Genomic DNA, 18,357 nt, shown 5'->3' with positions numbered 1-18,357 from the left:
AGGGAACCTATTCTGCATGAGGCTTTCTTTGTGTTTCCTTCCAATATATGCTTTCAGTTGGCATGAAATTGAAATGCAAGCATGCATTTTTTTATTAGCTTTTTATGTGTGCGTGCAAACATATTCCTCATCGAAAGAATTGATGTGTGTGTGTGTGTGTTTGTATGTGTGTATATATATATATATATATATATATATATATTCCCTGAAAAAACAAAGGTTTTAGAGATGTTATAGTTAGGCTTAGGTTGCACTCTTACAAAACCAGAGTACCTCAGCAGTGCTAGTTAGCTGAGCTAACTGTAAAACGCGCCCCTGCAATGCACTGCGTATGATCTCACATATTACATCACTCGTGACATGGTCAGTGACATCACTCATGACATGACATGGTCCACAGAATCTCTGATGCACCCACTCACTACCCAATATAACCTTTCATACACCCACTCCAACACTACCATTCTCAAAACCATTGCCAGTACTTACACATACACTCACTGATTTATAGGTCTACACACACATCCACTCACACAACCACTCACACACTGACAGTCACCTATAGAGCTACTCACACACCTACTCAGTCACCCATAGTAATTCACAAAACCACTTACTCACCTATACCGATATATACACACATTCAATTATTCATACACATACTAACACATACTCACTCACCTATACAGTCACTAACACAAGCACATACTCACCCATAGAGCCACTCTTACAATCACTCATATATTCCCAAACTCACCTATACTGCTTTTCATATATGCAGTTACTCACCCATATACCACTGACACATGCATTCACTCACCTACACAGCATACACACACTCAGTCACCCAAACAGCCCCTCATAGACACACCCACTAACCCATACAGCCCCTGACTCACCCACTCGCTCATCCATACAGGCTGACTTACCCCCACCCATACAGCAATGCATGTACCCACTCACCAATCGATACAGCCACTTAGATACCAACCAACCAACTGACTGACTGATACAGACATTCACACAACCTAGTCACTCACCCATACATTCACTGAGACACCCAATGACTCATTTATACAGTCAGTCATGCACTGACTGAATCATCCATACAGGCACTCGTATACCCACTAATTCACCAATATCCCTTTGTATATATATATATATATATATATGTCATAACAGTTACAGTCACTGGATGATGTCATTTTAGATATTGTCAGGGATGTCATCAGTGATGTCACTGACCATGTCATGGCTGATTTAATATGTGAGGTGATAAGCAGTGCATTCGGGGAGCGCAAATTATAGTTCGCTCAGCTACCTGTAACTGCTGAATTTCTCTGGTTTTGTACGAGTGAAACCAGAGCCTAACTATAGCGCCTCTGCAACCTTTCGTTTTTTTATTTAATGTCTACTTTTTTTTAAAACTATAATATCCCCGTAACCTTTGTTTTTTCAGTGAATTTCTAACTTTTTTTTAGACGCTAATTCCTAACATTAACATCTCTGTAAACTTTGTGTTTTTTTCCAGTGAATTTGTATGGTTTTTAGGTTTAGCCTGAGACAGTGCATGCTGTCTCTTTGAGATATTTAGTAAGTGGCTTTTAAAAGTGCCACCAGAGGCTTTTGCTGGCCTACAGCTTGCGTTCACGAGCTCGTGCACAGCTGCCATTTGTGTTTTTATTGCTGTAATCAGGCTCCTCTGCTCGCACTCCCCCTCCCTTCTCCCCCTCCTCCCCCTCCTCTTCGTCAGTTTCATTTGTGTTTTCTATCTCTGTGAATGCTCCTGCTTCCACCAGGCACACTCACCATCAGTTGTCGTTGCACGATTCCACCAGGCACACACACCACCAGCCATCAGTGCACGCTTCCACCAGGCACACACCACCAGCCGTCAGTGCACGCTTTCACCAGGCACACACACCAACAGCCGTCCCTGCAGGCTTTCACCGCGCACACACACCACAAGCCGTCGGGGCATGCTTTCACCAGGCATAAACACCACCAGCCGTCAGTGCACGCTTCCACCTGACACACACACCACCAGCCGTCAGTGCAGCAGGCAGGCTCTTCTCAGAGTTTTTTGGTAAATATGTGCTCGATGCCTGGGAGGGAGTGGGTCGAGTTTCCTTAAACCATGCTAAGTATGCAGGTGCAGTGCATGAACTCCTGTGTGAGTGAGTCATGCTGCCTAGGGCTCACTCACTCCACACTTGTAAATTGCGCCTGCACCAGGCTTTTTCTCATTTGCAATGTCTGGCGCATGTGCACAGCTAGGCAGCCCCTGGGAATGACGGCTTCCTACAACCAGAATGGAAACAACATTCAGAGCAATGAAAACAAGTTCATTTGTGCATAGAACTATTAACAAAAACCATGTCCAGCTATTGTAGATCTGGCAACTTAAACAAACAGCAACAAAAAAGAAACAAGCATTGGCATAGCCAATAGGTCTCGCTTTTTAAACCCTATAAGTATTTAGTTATGCAGCAGAATATCCTTGGTGCAACAACACCAACTGTTGCATGGCTAAACACTTATAAGGTCCAAAATGCGAGACCTATTGGCTATGCCAGTGCTTGTTTATCTAGTAGTCACGTTTGCAGAGTGGTGGAGAAAGGGGGATGGACTTCCGACCAGCTCTCTGGAATCCTACTTAGGACTTACAGGAAGTACCAGGTGGGTTTCTTGGTCCCCAAGGTCCCTTAGGAGTAAAGTGAACTCAATCAACCCAATCAGTAGTGTATCAAAAGCCACATTTGCAGAGTGGTGGAGAAAGGTGGCATGGCCTTCGAAGACCTCTTAGCAATTCCGCTGTGTGGGATTTATTGGAGATAAAAGCTGGGGTCCTTGGGGGGCTAACTACCCCTTCTGTTACCTCCAGTAAGTTCCACACTACAGGATTGTTGAGACCTGGTAGGAGGCCATGCCCCCTTTTTTTCCAACAATAGCAGGAAAGCCCAACGAATATGCTAGACTGCATATGTAAATTTTCAGATTTACTACAAGAAGAACTGAAAGACCTATTAATGGTCACATGATTATGTAAACCAATAAACACATAGATAAAATGAAAGAAATCACCTTAAATCTGATTGCCAATCTGTAATTATAGATAGTATTCCCAAAGATAGGAATTCCTTGGATATTCGCTCCCTAATAACTTTGCACCCATGTGACGAATCCCCACAAACCTATCCAGACCTATAGCTTTTTCTACATTTTGCGATAATTTAAATGTTTGTTGTTAATTGTTAAGGGGGTGCAAAGATAAAAGGGGGTCCTAAAATGCATTTTTCCACCAATGCGTTTTCCATAGACTATTTATTTGACTTGGTGCCTAAAAAGCTGCATGGATTTACATGAAATGTGGCAGGATTATACATTATGGTGCAGAGATGATGCTTTTTGGGTACTACAGTTAAGTAGGCCAAGATTTTTTTTTCCAGTTATAAGGCGTTTGAGTTTAGTGATATGGAACAACTGTGGTACATGGCTGTAAACGTTTTTAAGAATATATTAAAAAAATATATATACATTTCCCTATCCATTACCAGTTTAATAAAGTGGTAATAGGATGGGACCTACTACTTATCTATATCTAAGGCCCTAATACTGAACACAACCAAAGTGTGAAAAAAAAATGGATGCCTTTTCATACTATAAAAACAGCCATTACTCAATTAGATATTGGTTTGTAATCTCCATGTACCATGGTGCACTGCAAAGTTATCATGGTATACTCTAGCCCAAAATATAAATAAGGTTACCGGTATTATTGAATTGTGGTACTCTTGCATCTCGCATGGTGTCACAGGGGCAACGCAATACTTACGTCAGATCTTCAAAGCAATGCAAGGCCACCCTGCGTTGATTGGAAAATCTGGAGAAACACAAGGCAGCGCTGTAGGAGAGTAGGGTCTGCTATCCTATGGTCACCCCATTTTTTGCTTTTTGCTTCACTGGTTTTCGACTTAATGTGGCTGTGGGCCTGCTAATCAGACCCACAGCCCTGCTGTTCTCTCTCTAAATTCACACCATGTACTTTAGGTACATCACCAATTGGGATTTGGGTCACTCTTATGAGTCCCTGTACAGTGTACTATAGGTACCCAGGGCATAGGTGCACCCAAGGCCTACCAGGGTCTGCAGCATATCTTTTGCCACCCCTGGCTGGCCATCCAAACTGACACAACTGGCTGATCACTCAGCTGGGGCAAGGTCGTGTAATCACCCCTTGCTTAGATATAGTATTCCTATGTCTAACCTTAAAACTGGACACATATACACCTATAAGTCACTCCTAAGGCAGGCCCTAACAATCCTGAAGGCAGAGTGATTGGTTTTATGTGAGATGGTGCTCTAGCATGAGCTGAGCCTGTCTGCAGCTTTCGGAACCATGTCCTTATAGCTGTTCCAGGATATTGCCATCCCATATACTCTTAAAGTGCATTATAATCCTCACGGTTATTGCTAACTTTGGTTTGGCTTTATACAAAACATGTCGTGTAAGGTGTCATACGCTTTGGAATACTACCCCCTAGCTAATTCTGGCGACGGGGGTAGCATTCCACCCTTCTAGAGGGAGAAGACATGTTACTTCCATTAATCCCGGTTAAAGTTAACCAGAGCCTCAGCATCACAAAATGGATGCTGCATCCACAGACACAAGTCTGACCTCCTGCTGCTGGGAGCCCTTCCAGCGAGGGAGGCTTGAACAATAGGTTTGAACAATAGGTTTCCTGTCACAGGGAGGTGCTAGCACCACCCCAGACAGGAGATAGTGGATTGGGGCAGGGAGGGCTGAATGAAATGAGACACTGCCTGGGGCACACTAGGTGTCCCATGCATAGTCCAGTTCAAACCAGTTGTGGGGCACTCCAGCCCCAGCTCTGGCACAAAACTGGACAAAGGGAAAGGGGTGTAACCACCCCCTTCCTGGGTCCCACCCATAGGAGGGACCTAGCAGGTAATCCAGCCCCTTGATTTGGAATAAAGGTAAGAGCTGTGTCCTTGGACTTTAGATAATCCTGACTGAAACTCTGATACGAAACTCTGGACCCTTCGACATCCTACTCGACGTAGAAGACTGAAGAATCTCCCTTGTGGTCAAGGAGTGACCACCCTGTGCAAGCAGGCACCATCAAGCACTCAACGGTTTGCTTTGTTGTTGCTCCCGCCGGAGCTCAAACGACAGGGCCTGACAAGAACCGGACTTCCAGACATCCAACAGCCCGATCCACAGCAAAGCTAAGACCTGTGGGGGCGACGAGAGACGTGGGACCGGCCATCTTGGAAAGCCAGCGAATTGCTTTCCCTGCAACTTCTGAGGCACCCTCGAAGTTGTGCATTGGGGATTGAGAAGCCCCAGCCCAGAGCATCCTTTGTGACGACGAACCTTCAAATTTTCAACACTGGTCTGGTTGCTCCAGACTGGCCCTTGCTCCCCTGAAAAGGAGCAGCCCATCAGACCTTCCTGGTCTGATCCAGAAGCCATCTTCGATTCCTGCGTGGGTTGCATTTGCCAAGGCCTGTTGACTCCGAATCGAGATCCGACACCGCCAACAGCGAGAGCCTTCGTGGGACAGTCCGTATCCAGCTCCTGGTCGTCGTCGACACCTCCTGGTCCACGTGGCTGCACAGACAAGCTTCACAACATCACCTGATTGCTTCCCGACATCGCCTGGTTCCTTCCTGGTTTCTTCCTGGTCACTGGCTAGTGACCCAGACTCTGTCCCCTCTGCTTTCAGGTACTCTTCATCCTCGTTCCACCCTTTGATCCAACCGGACTCTTCTCTCCTGGTCGCCTGCAGCATCTTTTCTCCAAGGCTCCATAGAACTCCACGACGAAACCCGACACACTTTGACACCTATGCACCCCCTTCCTGTGGGTGAGGTAACGCGAGTACTGCGTTGCTCCTATGTAGGTTTACTCTCCTAGTATCCTAGCTTTAAGTGGTTTAGTTCTAGTCCAGTCGGAAGACTCCTAATTCTTTAACTTTCTAACTTTACGCACCCATTGACTTCTGTAGGTGCACACGTATGCATTTAGACACTGCACCCGCATCCTGTGGGCCTCCTGCTCCCTAAGTATTGTTTGCCCAGTGTAGCCCCAGCGATTCCCATAGCCCTAGGCCTTACCATTGTTTGTGACGTGGTACTTATACCACTATTTTAGTATATGGTTGAACGGGCCACCAGGGCCTATCCATATTGTGCAACTTATTGTATGTTATATTAAGTTCCTTGTTATACGCTTGTGCTTCTCTGCTCATAAAGAGTACAGGGGGTTGTTTAGAAATAAATACATATATATTTTGAATATATAACCTGTGTGGTGTCCTTTCATTTGGTATTAAAAGGTTTGCATATGGTAAAACAGCTGGCTTCACATGCCCTCTTGAGTTTAGCCTAAGACTGCTTTTGTCCATGCTACCACTAGGATAGCTGGTCTATAAGGTTGACTTTACAACCATCACCATAAGGGTTGTTTGGACTGGTGCAAATTGCTCACTAGAATAGTGAACATCATATACCAGGCCAACTTCTCACAAGCGCTATTCACTGTTGTGTTGCTCTGCACACCATAATCTACACTGCTGCTAAATTTCACATAAATCCGTATGCCAGGCTACTATACGCTATTCCTCTCTATGCTATTCCTCTCTACGCTATTCCTCTCTACGCTATTCCTCTCTACGCTATTCCTCTCTACGCTATTCCTCTCTACGCTATTCCTCTCTACGCTATTCCTCTCTACGCTATTCCTCTCAATGCTATTCCTCTCAATGCTATTCCTCTCTACGCCATTCCTCTCTACATCTCTCCACTGTATGAGTCTCCACTCTACGCCATTCAACTCTAGGCTATTACACTGTATGCACCTCCACTCTACGCCACTCCACTTTACGCTACACCCCTATACACTAGTCCACAATGTTATTCTATGCCATTCTGCTGTAGGCCACTCCACTGTTCTCTATTCCACTATGTGTCACTCCAAAACAATCCACTGTACGCTACTCCACTCTACGCCACTCTGGTGTCTGGCATTGCACTCTACTCCATTCTATGCTATTCTGTTGGCCACCACTCTGATATGCGTCACTTCACTGTATGATACTACTCTTTACCCCACACCACTGGTCTACACCACTCTATTATAAGCCACTCCACTGGATGCTACTCCACTATACACTATTATACTGGTAAACAGCCATTGCAACGTGGCTTTTACACCGCGTACCATTACATCGCAAGCCTTACAACGCATGCGATGTAACAACGCGTAGCCATTACTACTCATGTTACTACATCGCATGCGCTTTTCCAACGCATGTGATGTAATGGCGATCCACCTCCTGTATCGTGCACCACCCCTCAGCCGACGTGAAGCGAAGCAGGACCAGGGAGAGGAACCACAAGGAGAGCGAGGTAAGGGGGATTTGGCCCTGGGGTGGGGGTAGTGTTTTAGGGTTGGGGGTAGTGTTGTGGTGTTTGTGTAGGGTAGTGTTTTAGGGTTTAGGGAATTGTCAGGGGGTCGTGCAGGGCAGTGTTTGAGCGTAGGGACTGGACAGGGGGTCAGAGGAGCCCTCAGCCGCTGCCTCGCTCCAGCTGAGTGACTGTCTGCCAGGATTGTTTGTGCATGACCTGTAACTTAGTGCCAGTCTCTTTGGTTTCTTTGTCCTTGCTTTTGTCCCTGTATTTTCTGCCAGGATTGTTTGCGTGTGACCTGTGACTTAGTGCCAGTTTCTTTGGTTTCTTTGTCCTTGCTTTGCCCTGGTATTTTTTTGCCGTTCCGTGTGCCCGTGACTGTTTCCCGCCGCTTCTCCCCCTCTCGCCGTTGCTCCCCTGCGGCCCCGCCCCCTTTTCTCTTCTGTACCCCGCCCTTGTCCGCCCACTGCCACCCCGCTCCCGCCTCTCAGCTGCTCCTCCCTCCCACTTGGCCATATATGGAGGTCGCCGCACGGAAGCGAAGCGGACGTGCCGATTGTGCGCCGAAGGCACGCCAAAGGCAAGCCCGTCTGCGCCCGTCCGAGCCTGGACCGCGCCCAGTGCCAGGACCCCTGGTCCTCAATGATGCAAGCCCACACGACGGACCTACGACGCCGCCACCCTCCACGCACTCAACGCCGGCCGGAACCCGGCCTGCTACCGAGCCACCCCGAAACGCACCCACGGACCCTTCACCTGCCAAGCCTGCAAATTCACCTGCATCCGAATCTGCACCGCACCCTCCAAGCCGAGCACCAGCAACAACCACCTCCAGTGCATCCTGCTCAACACCCGCTCCGTCCACAGGCACGCCGTCGAACTCTGGAACCTCCTCGACAAAGCAGCACCAGACGTCGCCTCCCTCACAGAAACATGGATGAATGCCTCCTCAGCCTCCGACATCGCCATAGCCATCCCGGAGGGCTACAAGATCACCCGGAGGGACCGCGTCAACCAAACCGGAGGAGGCATCGCCATCGTCCACAGAAACACCATCCGAATCACGACCAACTTCGACGATACCCTCACCGCTTCACTTCCAGATTGACACCGACCCCAAGACCACCCTCAGAGACACCCTCATCTACAGACCCCCGGGACCATGCACACAATTCATCGAAGCCATCATCGTCAGTCCACACGCCCTCACCGCCTCAGACTACATCCTCCTAGGAGACCTCAACTTCCACCTAGAGAACAACAAGGACTGCAACACCACCGCCCTGCTAGACAACCTCGGACTCAAGCAACTGGTGAACACCCCCACCCACTATGCCGGCCACACGCTTGACCCCGTCTTCTCCAGCAAGCACATCTCCTTCAGCCACTCCACCGGACTACACTGGACAGACCACAGCTGCGTCCACTTCAAATTCAGGAGAACCACGACCCACCACCACCCGCAACAGGTTCCCCGCAGAAGCTGGAGCAAGATCACTGCCGACCAGCTCACCACCACCCTCAGCCGGAACCCGCCCACCAATATGACGGACCCCAACGAAGCAGCCCGCAACCTCACAGAGTGGCTCACCAACTGCGCCGAACGAACATAAGTGGAAGAATCCTCCCAGCAGACCCGGCAGCAGGAATGCCTCGTGGTTTACCAACGACCTCAACATCTCCAAGAAAACCTGCCGCACCCTCGAGAAAGCCTAGTGCCACGACCAGACAGCAGAAAACATGACAGCCCTCAAGAACGCCACCCGCAAATACCACCAGCTGATCCGCACCACCAAGAAGACAACTTCAAAGAACGACTGGACAACAACACCCACAACAACAAGGAACTCTTCAGCATCCTTGAAGAGCTCTCCAACCCCAGCGCCTGCAACAGCGATATCACACCCTCGCAAGACCTCTGTGACTCACTCGCGTCGTTCTTTCACCGCAAGATCACCGACATACACAACAGCTTCGGCGCGCTGACCACGCACCCAACCACTGAACCAGCGCCCCCCACCACCACCCTCTGCACCTGGACCCCTGTCAGCACCGAAGACGCCTGATGAACACCATCCACTCTGGCTCCCCTACCGACCCCTGCCCACACCACGTCTTCAACAAAGCCAACTCCATCATCGCACCCCAACTCCGGAACATCATCAACAGCTCCTTCGCATCCGCCACCTTCCCGGAGAGCTGGAAACATGCCGAGCTGAGCGCCCTCCTGAAAAAACCCACCGCGGACCCCACGGACCTCAAGAACGTCCGCCCCATCTTGCTCCTCCCCTTTCCTGCCAAAGTCATCTAGAAGACCGTCAACAGATAACTCTCCGCCTTCCTCGAGACCAACGATCCCTCGACCCCTCACAGTCCGGCTTCCGAGCAAACCACAGCACCGAAACCGCCCTCATCGCAGCCACCGACGACATCAGGTCCCTGCTCGACAACGGGGAAACTGCTGCCCTCATCCTCCTGGACCTCTCAGCAGCCTTCGACACCGTATGCCACCGCACCCTGATACAGCGCCTCAGCAACACCGGAATCGAAGGAGCGGCACTGGAGTGGATCATCTCGTTCCTCGCCGGAAGAACCCAGAGAGTCCGCCTCCCCCCGTTCCGATCCGCGGCCACCGAAGTCATCTGCGGCGTTCCGCAAGGATCCTCACTCAGCCCCACCCTCTTCAACGTCTACATGAGCCCTCTCGCAGCCATCGCTCGCCAACACAACCTCAACATCATCTCCTACGCCGACGACACCCAGTCGATCCTCTCCCTCACCAACGACCCCGCCACCGCCAAAGCCAGCCTCCAGGAAGGTATGAAAGACGTCGCGGAATGGATGAAGATCAGCCGTCTGAAACTGAATTCAGACAAGACGGAAGTCCTCATCCTCGGACCACCCCCCTCTGCCTGGGACGACTTCTGGTGGCCCCTGCCCTGGGCACCGCACCCAAGCCAACGGACAACGCACGCAACCTGGGCTTCATCCTGGACTCCTCCCTCACGATGACCAAACAAGTCAACGCCGTCTCGTGGTCATGCTTCAACACCCTGCGCATGCTCCGAAAGATCTTCCGATGGATCCCCAGCGAAACCAGGAAGACGGTCACCCAGGCCCTCGTCACCAGCCGTCTGGACTACAGGAACACCCTCTACGCTGGCACCACTGCCAAAATCCAGAAAAGACTCCAGCGCATACAGAACGCCTCAGCACGACTCATCCTGGACATCCCTCTCCACAGCCACATCTCTGCCCAGCTGAAAGACCTGCACTGGCTCCCCGTCAGCAAGAGGATCACGTTCAGACTCCTCACCCACGCACACAAGGCTCTCCACGACACGGGCCCGAAGTACTTCAACAGCCGCCTCACATTCTACACACCCACCCGCCAGCTCCGATCCGCCAGCCTCGCCCTCGCCTGCGTCCCACGTATTCGCAAATCCACCGTCGGAGGAAGATCCTTCTCCTACCTGGCGGCCAAGACATGGATCTCCCTCCCCACTCACCTACGGCTGACCCTGGACCATCTCTCCTTCAGGAAACAACTCAAGACCTGGCTGTTCGAGCAGTAGCGCCCCCCCCCCCCCACCCCCTCAGCGCCTTGAGACCCTTGCGGGTGAGTAGTGCGCTTTACACATTTTTGCTGATTTGAGTTGTGCTGGAGGTAGTGTTTTAGGGTTTAGGGTAGTGCTATGGTGTGTGTGTGTAGTGCAAGGTAGTGTTTTAGGGTTTAGGGTAGTGTTGTGGGGGTCATGCAGGGTAGTCCTAATGTATAGGGAGCAGACTGGGGGTTCGGGAAGTGTTGTGCTGGTGGTAGTGTTTTAGGGTTTAGGGTAGTGCCGCTGTGTGTGTGTAGTGCAGGGTAGTGTTTTAGGGTTTAGGGTAGTGTCGGGTGGTTGTGCAGGGTAGTGTTTAAGAGTAGGGAGCAAATTGGTGGTCGGAGATGGGTCGGGCTGGAGGTAGTGTTTTAGGGTTTAGGGTAGTGAAGTGGTGTGTGTGTGTAGTGCAGGTTAGTGTTGTTGGGTTTAGGGTAGTGTCAGGGTCGTGCTGGGTAGTCTTAATTTAGGGAGAGTACTGGGGGTCGGGGAGGGTTGTGCAGGGGTACTAAATTAGGGGGCAAGGCAGGGTCACTTGCATTGCATACTTTTACCATGAGTATAGCTTTAGCATACATGACTTTGCGTTGTAATGGTATGTGTGGTAAAAGCATAGGCGTGGTAAAAGTATGTGTTGTAATGGAATGTCATTGTAATTGCTTTGCTTAGTAATAACCGCATTATAATGGCACACGTGGTATTAGTGCGTGTTGTAATGAGTCATATTCTATTATACTCTGTCACTCCACTGTACACAACTCCAATCTACGCCACTCCCCTACACTGTATGCATCCCCACTCTATGCCCCGTAAGTGCATGTCATTCCACTGTATGCCACACCACTCCATGCTATTTCACTGTATGCCACTCTACTCTACCCCACTTACTTCTACACTATTCCATTTGACGCTACTCCACTGGACGCCACTCCAGTCTACGCTTCTTCACCCTACTCCACATTATGCCACTACATGCGACTCCAGTGTACTCTCCTCCACTATATATAACTCTACTCTACAAAACTCCTGTACACTCTAAGCCATTCTACTAGGCTCTACTCAAATCGGTCCCCATTCACTCCTCTGTCCAAATTTGCACTAGAGTGGCGAGTTATAGTTAGTGTTGTCTGGTTAGCGAGCTGAAAAGAGTATGTAACGAGGTCCACAACTCCTAATAATTTAAAGGTGGTGGATAGATTGTAAATGAAAGTTATAACTATAACTTTGAATTTAAGTGTGTGTAGTGTAAACTTAGTTTGTATAGGGGAAATACGTTTTCTGAACTATAACTAAGCTTTAACCTTTGTTTTTTATATATATATATATATATATATATATATATATATATATATATATATAGAGAGAGAGAGAGAGAGAGAGATAGCTATAGATAGATAGATAAACAGTAAACATTAGATTAATGAATACATATATGTGTATGTGTGCATTTATGTATGTAAGTGTGTGTATTTATTTAACAATTATTTTTACGGTTTCATTGATAAGTAAACATCACCACACTTATAAGTATAGGAGTGGCCCAACAATCCAAGCACGCATGTCCTGTCAAGTGTGATCAGGCAAGACACCACTATTCAAACGTCAGGACAGCTTCTAGAGTTCAGTGGCAAAATGTGAATGTCACTCAAAAGGACTAAGCGAATAAGATTTGGGGTGTGGAGAGAGTGTGGGAGGGAGTGTGGGAGTGTGTGTGTGTGTGTGTGTGTTTAATTATTTGGCTGGTGAGAGCTGAATCTATGCTTGGTGCAGACGTAAAAAGAGATTTTTGCTTGTTATATTCTTGTGCATATCCAGCATAATGCATATAAAATTTAGCTTTCATCTAAAAAATATTGCAAATATTTGAAAAACAGTATGTAACGACTGCAAGATGTTACTGTTTTCTAAAACCGAAAGTTTGGTTTTATTTGAAGTATTTATTGTTAAATACATTTTGTTTTGGAATTGCTACTAAATATTTTGTGTAACAATTTGAGAACACAAAAATACACTGCAATCTCTTTGGTTTTTTTGTGAGCTTAACATATTTATGAGCCTGGTTTCGTTTGTTGTATAACCTTCTTTTCCAAGCATTTTGCAGCATAAATGTTCGTGCTTGAAATGACACTCAACTGAATGCAGTACTGTGGAAGTGAAGTCTTTTTGAGGGAAGAGGAGGTTTATTGTTATTTTTATTTCTAATCACACTTTTTTGTTCTATCAGATCTTTCTTTAATGTTTTGCATCTTGTTACTGCTTAAGAGTAGTCAGGTTGTTTGCTCTCTATTCATCAACATTGTTTGTTGCATACATAGTTGAAATTATTGATATTTCTTTCACATATAATTATAATGCTTTTCCTTTAAGGCTGAATTTTGTTTTTCTGTAGGAAAGAATTACTTCGATAATGAATTGAACAAATTTGGTTTTTCTTGTGTCCCAAAAATTACTGATTAAATTATTCTTTTGAAAATAGTGTTGGTTTGTATGAGGCGCAAAAGATTACAGTTTACTTTTATTGGTACAAAATATAATATGTACATTGCATCTATACTGATTAGCTGTGGAGAGAGTGGAAACAATTCACATTTGATTTACTTCCAAAGTTTCACTCATTAACCTTCGTGTGAGATGTTTTAAAGTGTAGCGCAAATATGCTTTCACAACAAGTTGCTGGTTTTGACGTTGCACTTTCCTGCTTTGCTTAAAATGTCAGCCGCCTAATTCTCTCAATGTTATCCATGCTCTCTGTTCTTTAGTGATTAAACAGTTGTTGAACATTTTGGGGCTCACTATTTTGTAGATTTGTTTTTCACAATCTGAATACTATTGTGTCAGCGCGCACTCTGGTTCAAATATCTATTCGTTTTAATTAGCTTTCAAATGAGAGCTTAAAAGAATGAAGCATCATTCCATTATTGATTAAATGATGTAGATTGAAGATGAGTGACACTTTCAATCTTTTCCAAGAATAACACGCATATTCTTAAAAGTAATTGTTGTAGTTTGGAACCTTTTCAAAATTTTTGCAAAGTTGAATTGAATTGAAATGACTTTTAATTAGCTGTTATCATGAAACGTAGTTTGCTCTTACAGCCTGCAACTTAAAAAAAAAATAATCTTGCATAATTAGCGTAAACTGAATCATTTGAGATGCCCCATCAGGAGACAGGTTTGAGTAGAAATTGTCTGAGTGGGACATTTTCTACCTGAGCGAGTGCTTTGGGTAAAAACAACATGAAATTGCTGAATGAATGTGAAATTTGTAATTTTTTAACATTTTGCAAGGGCCTAAATTGCTGTTTTTTCTTTTTACTCCTATTCTTGAGGAGGTTATGCCATGGACTATGGAAAGCATTTTCTCTTCAGATGTTGTATTCTAAATTCTCTCATTTTCAGTTGATAAACTTCTTCAGACATGTATAATTGTAGGCATATTTGTGCTAAATCATAGGCATGGATAACATTTGTCATTATGTACTAGATGTCTGCCTGCTGCTTGGCTCTTAATTTGCTTTCTTTCATTTTATGTTGCTGTGTTTTATACATATATTTTCTCACCCGCCGTATCTTAGGGCACTTGGAGTATCAATAATACTGTGAGCCCACCTTCCTGGTCCCCAGATGGGTTAGAAGGTCGGGACATATTTAAAACCAGACAGCTTCTCAGCAATGCCATTTGGAGCATCAAAGTGGTAAATAAGTGCATTTATTTTCACTTATACAGTGCTTTCATTTTTTATTTAACATTTCTGTGCAGTTAGAAATTTGATAGAATTGCAAGAGCCTAAACTATTGTTAACTTGTTTTAGGCGGAATGTTAGCTCTTCACATGTACCAAAGATTAAATGTTAACGTAATGACAAAAAATTCTCTGATGCTTGACTCCGTGATTTATAAGAAACCAGCAAAACACAATTTCTTTCCATCTGAACCTTTGTTTAGCCTCCAATTATTCTAAACGGATTGCATATATAATTAAGTGATATAAATAAACTGGGATCCATTACTTGGACAAGGATATTTTTTTCTCACTGTAGTGACCTTTTTATTATAATGTTGCCATCCGCTGCATGTGACTTTTGACATCTGCTTTTGTGTGCAGCACATACACATGTATGATGGAATCGTACACATTTTGCAGCCACATTTGGTTGTATTAACATCTCTAATTTTATGCTGGTGTTTGGATCGAGGTTTTTTTTTTCTAATGTTTCAGGTGGTTGTGCTCTGTCCGGAGCAGTACTTTCTATAGTACAATACCTGTGGTTTGCTGGCAAGTCCCTTTATCGTTTTTTCATTGATGGCTGTAATCAAACATTCTGTTAGGTCTTAGTGGGTCAGTTGACCAGACGGCTGTGGATGCACAGTGATAGGTTTTGCTTCTCAGTGATGTACTATGGCATGCTTTGTTTTTGCTGACGGTACCACTGAAGAGAAGGGTCAGCTATCAGTAAATCAATCTGGACTCCATCCCTACTGGTGAAAGAGTCTGATCTGCTACATTTTTTCTCCTTTGCAAAAGAGTACAGAAAACTCCAGACAGATGTCTGCATAGTAGTATCAGTTAAAACCCCTTTAGAAATGTAATTAACTTGTTCTGTAGGTTGTGGTATGGACAAAAAAGAAAAGCATACTTGTTGAGCAGAGGCTAGGATCTTGTGTATCCTGTCCTATGACTAATCCTCTATAGATCACAAGCCTTGCCCAAGGAGAAGAGGGGAGGCAATCAATCATGTTGTGTCAATTCTTAGCTTCTGGAGATGGTTGTAGACTTTTCTAGATAGAAGTATTTTTGGTTCAGGGTTGTTCGCAACTTACACTTAATGAAATATCAGGTGGTTATGTCTAAAAGAAATCCGTTCCAACTCAAAATAAAATACAGTACAAATTTTACCATTCAAGCATATTGTGTCCCTACACTTTGTAGTCTTTATGCGTGTTGTTCATTCAAATTTCCTATCCTAGCCTGAATGATATTCCCAGTGTTATTAGGAATTGTTCCTGCAAACATCAGTAGCACCAAATCCTTGTGATAATAAGTTGCACCTTCAATTCTATATTAACATCATAACCAAGTATATTGAATATCCACTCAAACTGCTGAAGTGAATGGCATCAAAAATAGTCTCCTCAGTCACCTGTAATTTGTCTGCAGTCCAAGCCCGAGTACTTTCTAGATCATACTTCAGGTTCTCCTGGCTGCAATTAAGGTGTCAGCCACTCAATTAATTAAACACAACACCTGTTCTGATCTCCCTTCAATGACTTCCTGCTCAGACACCACATTAATATAACAAACTACGGTGGGTTTATACAAGGTAATCTGCCCTCTAAAGATCAGTGTTCCTTTTGCAGCACTGAGTGGTTGTTTCTTTTGTGCCTTCATTAATGTAAATCCCTCTATCCAAACTGTATTGCTCTCTCTTCCTTCTCTCCATAAAACCCCAATCCTGGCTTTCCTCAAGTCATCTCTCAGCTTGTCTTTCTTTGACACTTATTGGTATGTTGGCAGGGATGTCTTCAATTCTACCCCCTGATACGCAGTCTCCCCTTAACCGTTCCCCCTCCTCTGTTAGGTGATACTACAGCCCAATTTTCAACAAAAGAACTTGTATCATGCTGTTTATTTCTCTCTTTATGCATCTTAGATTATCGGTTTACACATTGACTATTACTTTCTAGCCCCTTTCCTTTCTTTGTTGACGGATATGTTAAGCTATTTTTTCTTGTAAGTAATTATACAATCTTTATATTAATTTCTGTTCTTTCTGGGTGGAAATTTTAGCCTAAAGTTTAATCAACTATTCTCATCAGATTTTATCCTCACTGTTTAGCTCTCTGACACTCTTTGGGACTTGGCCTGATTTGCTCTATAAAATATTGTAAGTAGGTAGTGTTACGTATCAGCCAACAAAACATTTATAAATATTGATGTGTTGTGTTAAATTATGCAGGGTCGTGGTTCTGGTTTCCCAGGAAAGAGAAGACCGCGTGGTTCAGCACTTTCAGGACGAGGTGGAAGAGGGCGATCAAAGTTGAAAAATGGAATGGGCGCTCTTATTTTTCCAGGGGTAAGACCTATTTATTTGCATAAAAGTAATTGTTTCGGGAAGTGGAAAAGTATTTATTAGTAATGTTGATAATAGTGTTAATCGTTAATTACAAATTGTAGGAAAAAAACGAGAATTGATGTTTACACTCTGGCTGTTCCCCAAAAACTTCTAATCCTGGTTATTTCTCTATACCCTAAGTTTCTGGGACCCACGGACCATGGGACTTTCAGTAACACAAATTAACATTCTGGGTCGTGGAAATTAACCCCTAAAGTGCTGTGACCCACTCTCCTGGGGTGGAACCCTTTTTCGATGGTTGGGACAGTTTCGGTTTTAGTCTTCATGATATTTTTCACAAACCTCTACATCAAATGTATTATTCAGGTTGGAGTCATTTGTGTAGCCTGCTCATGGTTTTCCCAAAATCAAAACCTAATAGAAATTAGGAAAACATCAAATAGGTGACATTTATATTTGTAATTTTGTGCCCTGATGGCTTGTTAACAAAAGTAATATACGGTTATGTCTGTTACTCTTCCAGTCGCAGGGATATATTTTGTTTCTTGAACGCTATACCCAAAGCCTTCAGCTTTCATGTTTTCCCACCATGCAGAAATACATATGGTAAAATCTAATGAATGAAAAATGGAAATGAAATTGAGCTTTCCATTTTTCAAATGTGCCCAAAATGACAAGTGTAGCAATAGTGGTCATTTGTACAATTCTGAATTTGGGTTTTTGATTCAAAGGACATTTTGCAAATCTGTTCTTTATTGCACATTGGCTCACAATTCGGAATGGGGAGACATTAAGTTGACCAATGTTCCACTGTTCTGTGTACCCCCATTTCTCCAGATTAAAAATGGTACGCGATTTGTGTGGCTGGGCCGTTTGGACCAAACTGGAAAGGCCACAAAACACAACAAGGAAACATCACGTTTTTTCCCTTCAGTTGGTTCCTTTCTGGTGATGTGGATAGTTGCAGTATTTGGGACTGGACGCAGGTGGCCTTGTGGAAAACCTACCAAACTCGCACATTTCTGGAAAACAGATATGCAGAGGAGTGCAAGATGGTGTGACTTGCATGGTTTCCTCTACGATTGGGCCTTTAAGGGTAAAGGGAGAAAAAACCCTGGAACACAGGATAGGTCTCTATGACACCATGCTGAAATGGTTCTCCTCTTTTGTACACAACAGATCTCAGTGCATCGTAATCAATCAGACTCTCACCGGTTAGGCTCCAGTGCCGCTGGCATACCCCAAGGCAC

The 18,357-nt window shown here is 45.2% G+C and overlaps 1 protein-coding gene across 15 annotated transcripts in view; it reads left to right on the top strand.

Annotated features, from left to right (window-relative positions):
• The window catches only part of KMT2C (lysine methyltransferase 2C), a 1,799,940-nt gene that overhangs the window by 703,197 nt on the left and 1,078,386 nt on the right, over positions 1 to 18,357 (top strand). For 14 of the 15 annotated variants that reach the window (XM_078663231.1, XM_078663229.1, XM_078663237.1 and 11 more), the window contains 2 exons: positions 14,609 to 14,728; positions 16,991 to 17,107. In XM_078663231.1, the coding sequence (XP_078519357.1) occupies positions 14,609 to 14,728; positions 16,991 to 17,107 (237 nt within the window). The remainder of the gene's footprint in view (positions 1 to 14,608; positions 14,729 to 16,990; positions 17,108 to 18,357) is intronic. The other variant, XM_078663235.1, reaches the window with a different exon arrangement.

This window comes from Lissotriton helveticus, chromosome 10 (assembly GCF_964261635.1).
Source record: "Lissotriton helveticus chromosome 10, aLisHel1.1, whole genome shotgun sequence".
Lineage (NCBI taxonomy): Eukaryota > Metazoa > Chordata > Amphibia > Caudata > Salamandridae > Lissotriton > Lissotriton helveticus.
The sequence above is the reverse complement of the archived record's forward strand: the minus strand, read 5'-3'. Positions and strand labels throughout refer to the sequence as shown.